This window comes from Galeopterus variegatus, unplaced genomic scaffold, assembly GCF_000696425.1.
Source record: "Galeopterus variegatus unplaced genomic scaffold, G_variegatus-3.0.2 Scaffold358, whole genome shotgun sequence".
In the NCBI taxonomy this organism is placed as follows: Eukaryota; Metazoa; Chordata; class Mammalia; order Dermoptera; family Cynocephalidae; genus Galeopterus; species Galeopterus variegatus.
The window spans coordinates 261501-264309 of record NW_007726469.1 but is presented as its reverse complement, the minus strand read 5'-3'; the positions used below and the strand labels follow the sequence as shown (position 1 = coordinate 264309).

At 36.9% G+C, this 2809-nt stretch overlaps 1 protein-coding gene across 1 annotated transcript in view; it reads right to left on the bottom strand.

Moving 5' to 3' along the window:
* ARPC5 (actin related protein 2/3 complex, subunit 5, 16kDa) overlaps window positions 1-2809 on the bottom strand; it is a 10397-nt gene that overhangs the window by 6640 nt on the left and 948 nt on the right. Inside the window, exon 2 of the mRNA XM_008567940.1 lies at window positions 507-579. Coding sequence (XP_008566162.1) covers window positions 507-579 — 73 coding nt within the window. The remainder of the gene's footprint in view (window positions 1-506; window positions 580-2809) is intronic.

Genomic DNA, 2809 nt, shown 5'->3' with positions numbered 1-2809 from the left:
AGCCCCAAAATTCCATTTTTATAAAAATAGAAACACTCACAGAAAAACTCTATAAGTATATAGCAACACCAGAAAGTAATAACTGTTATCTCTGGGTGGTGGGATTATGGGTGACTGCCTTTTAATCCCTCCGTATGTCTGAGCTTTCTGTAATAAATACTTAGTATTTGTGTAATTTTAAAAAAAATTCTTAAAAATAAGAATCTATTTTTATAAAAGGTTTACTTTTTCTTCAAGACTTTGCTCAAATTCAGCCTGAGTAGCCTCCTCTAAAAACACACAGAAATGATTTCTCTGTCATTTGAACTGTATCTACCATGTAGCATTATCATAAGTCTACATTACAGTGCTAATTTTTATATGAAAATTTTACCTATCAAACTACACTGTAAGCTCTTCTAAGTCAAAGATAGTGAGTAGTTAAAATGTTTGTTAATTTTGTGAAACTTCACAAGATTTTGCTAAGAATAAGATAGCAGAGATCACTGTATTAGTCTGAGACTCACCTTCACTGCCTGACTCTTGGTGTTGATAGGGGGGTTTTTCAGTGCTGCCTGTAGGGCAGCTGTCATGTTTCCTGTGATGGAGGTTAAGGGGATAACAGCAAACGACAGCCCCTGGGAAAGTGTTGTAACCACTAGGTACCATTGGTTTTTAATACTTGACTTTATGCATAAAAAGAAAAATTATTATGGTCACTATGTTCAATACTAGAAATCCAATGAGTTGGTTTCTAGAATGTCAATCAAAGGTAAAATACTGAAAGCAAAAGAGAACATTACAATTTTTTTTTATTAAAGCAATGACTGTTTCACCCTTAGTTCTATTTGTCAAATGAACACCCTGATAACCTTTCATTTTCCAGTAAGACACATATGTAAACAAACAATCTAGAATGATATTAATGAAACCCTAAAATATATGTCAGAATTATCAGACCCCCAAATGCATCAGCCTATCATCGACCAAAATATGTCTTTTTATGTGATTCTAATTGGAAAAATAAAGACCAAACTTTTGCTAAAACTATATTTTATATTAATTGAAATGCTGGTAGAAGATGCTGGTAGATCTAAATGCTGGGAGAAGATGCTGGTACTCTAGTAATCTGAATGATATACAGGAGTACTTCAAAAAGTTCGTGGAAAATGGAATTAAAAGATAATAGGAATATTTCCGTGAACTTTTTGAAGACTCCTTGTATATGAGCAATTTCTCAATATTGATGAAAAGTCACTGCAGAAGATGTAATAACTCATAAGACTTTAGGTGGCAGCTTAATTTGTTTTAGATATTTTCTTTTATATTTCATAAAGGTTATTCAAACTGTGTTAGACCATACTTATTAAATTTAGTCTCTCATTGAAAGCCGAGTAAGCAAGTAGGAGAAATGGAATGCCAATCAGAATGTCAGAATGTGCAGTCATTCCCCTAAAAGGAAAACCACAGAGTTGACTTGTTCCTCCATCTCTAGTGGCCGACCCCGACTTCAGTAGAGACAGTATCTTTATATTCGAAGAACCGTTTAAAAAAGCAGATCCACTGATATTGATAGAAAAGCACTATTTAAGAATCATCACAAATAACCTAAATTATGTTAGTTTCATAAAACACTTATCCATCACCAAGAATTTTTTGGAAAGAGTAATGTTCACAACTTATCTTCTGAGAAAAAGGTCTGACAAAAAAATCTGTGGTTGGTGATTGTCATTTTGAAGTCTGCATGCACTTCTACAGAAGCATGCCTTTTGTAGACTGGCTCATTTTTTAAGACTCCACTTAGGTATTTAAATAATGCAAAATAGTAACAGCTGACTGTGAAAGTTGTGGCGATCAAAAGAACAACTGTATATTGACAAATATTTAATGTGTATTTAGGTGCCTTTAAGATATAGTTACTACCAAATATTTTCATTCATACAGGAGTATATCTCTCCATTATAATAGAACAGGGCATTGATGACGAGAAAGCTTTTCTTATGAATACACCGAGCATAATTAGAAACGCATAAAAATCCAGTAACTGAAGATTCTAAAACTACACCTTCGGTTTTTGCAACATTTACATCTTTCTAAAAAGATGTGATGCAAATGCTAATTCAAAGTTATGAATATTCAAATCTGCAAAAAAATAGGAACCAGGAACTGACAGCCATATTTAACTCAAATGGAAACAACTTCAGGATTACAAAAATTATTCTGCCTTACAAATGACTCATCTTCTATTTTATTCATTGGGGTTTATTTTAAATATTTCCAGGGATTCTCTACACGCATTTCCCGTCTTTTTTCTAATGTCCTTAGTAGGCAAAAGGCTCCAATCTAAGATTCCCTCTTGTGAGTTTGGTCGTTGAGGCACTCCCGTCTCCCGAGTGAACAAATTCTGTGCAACCTATATTTTGCTAAATCCTTTTCTCTTAAAAACAAACAAAAAAAGAAAGAAAGAAAGAAAAAAGTTCATGGGCTAAAAGTACGAAGGGCCTCAATTTGGGAACCGCCCCACCTCTCCCAGCAAGGAGTACACTATCCTAACGCTACCCAAAACAGAAACACAATAAAAGAAAAACAAAAACCACTAAAGAAAGACGCCCGCTCCCCCCACTCAGAAATTTCTGGCGCTAACGTGACCCCAGTAATAGAGTCAAGGGGAGAAAACCGGCAGCGCCCGCACCGGCCCCCGCCCAGCCCCGGCCGCCTTCCCCAGCGCCGCGAGGGCGCGGCCGCCAGGACCCGCTCCGAGTCCGGCACTCGGCGCAACCTGAGGAATCCGGGGGCGTGGACGGCGCGCGAGACCTGGGGGCTGCGGCCG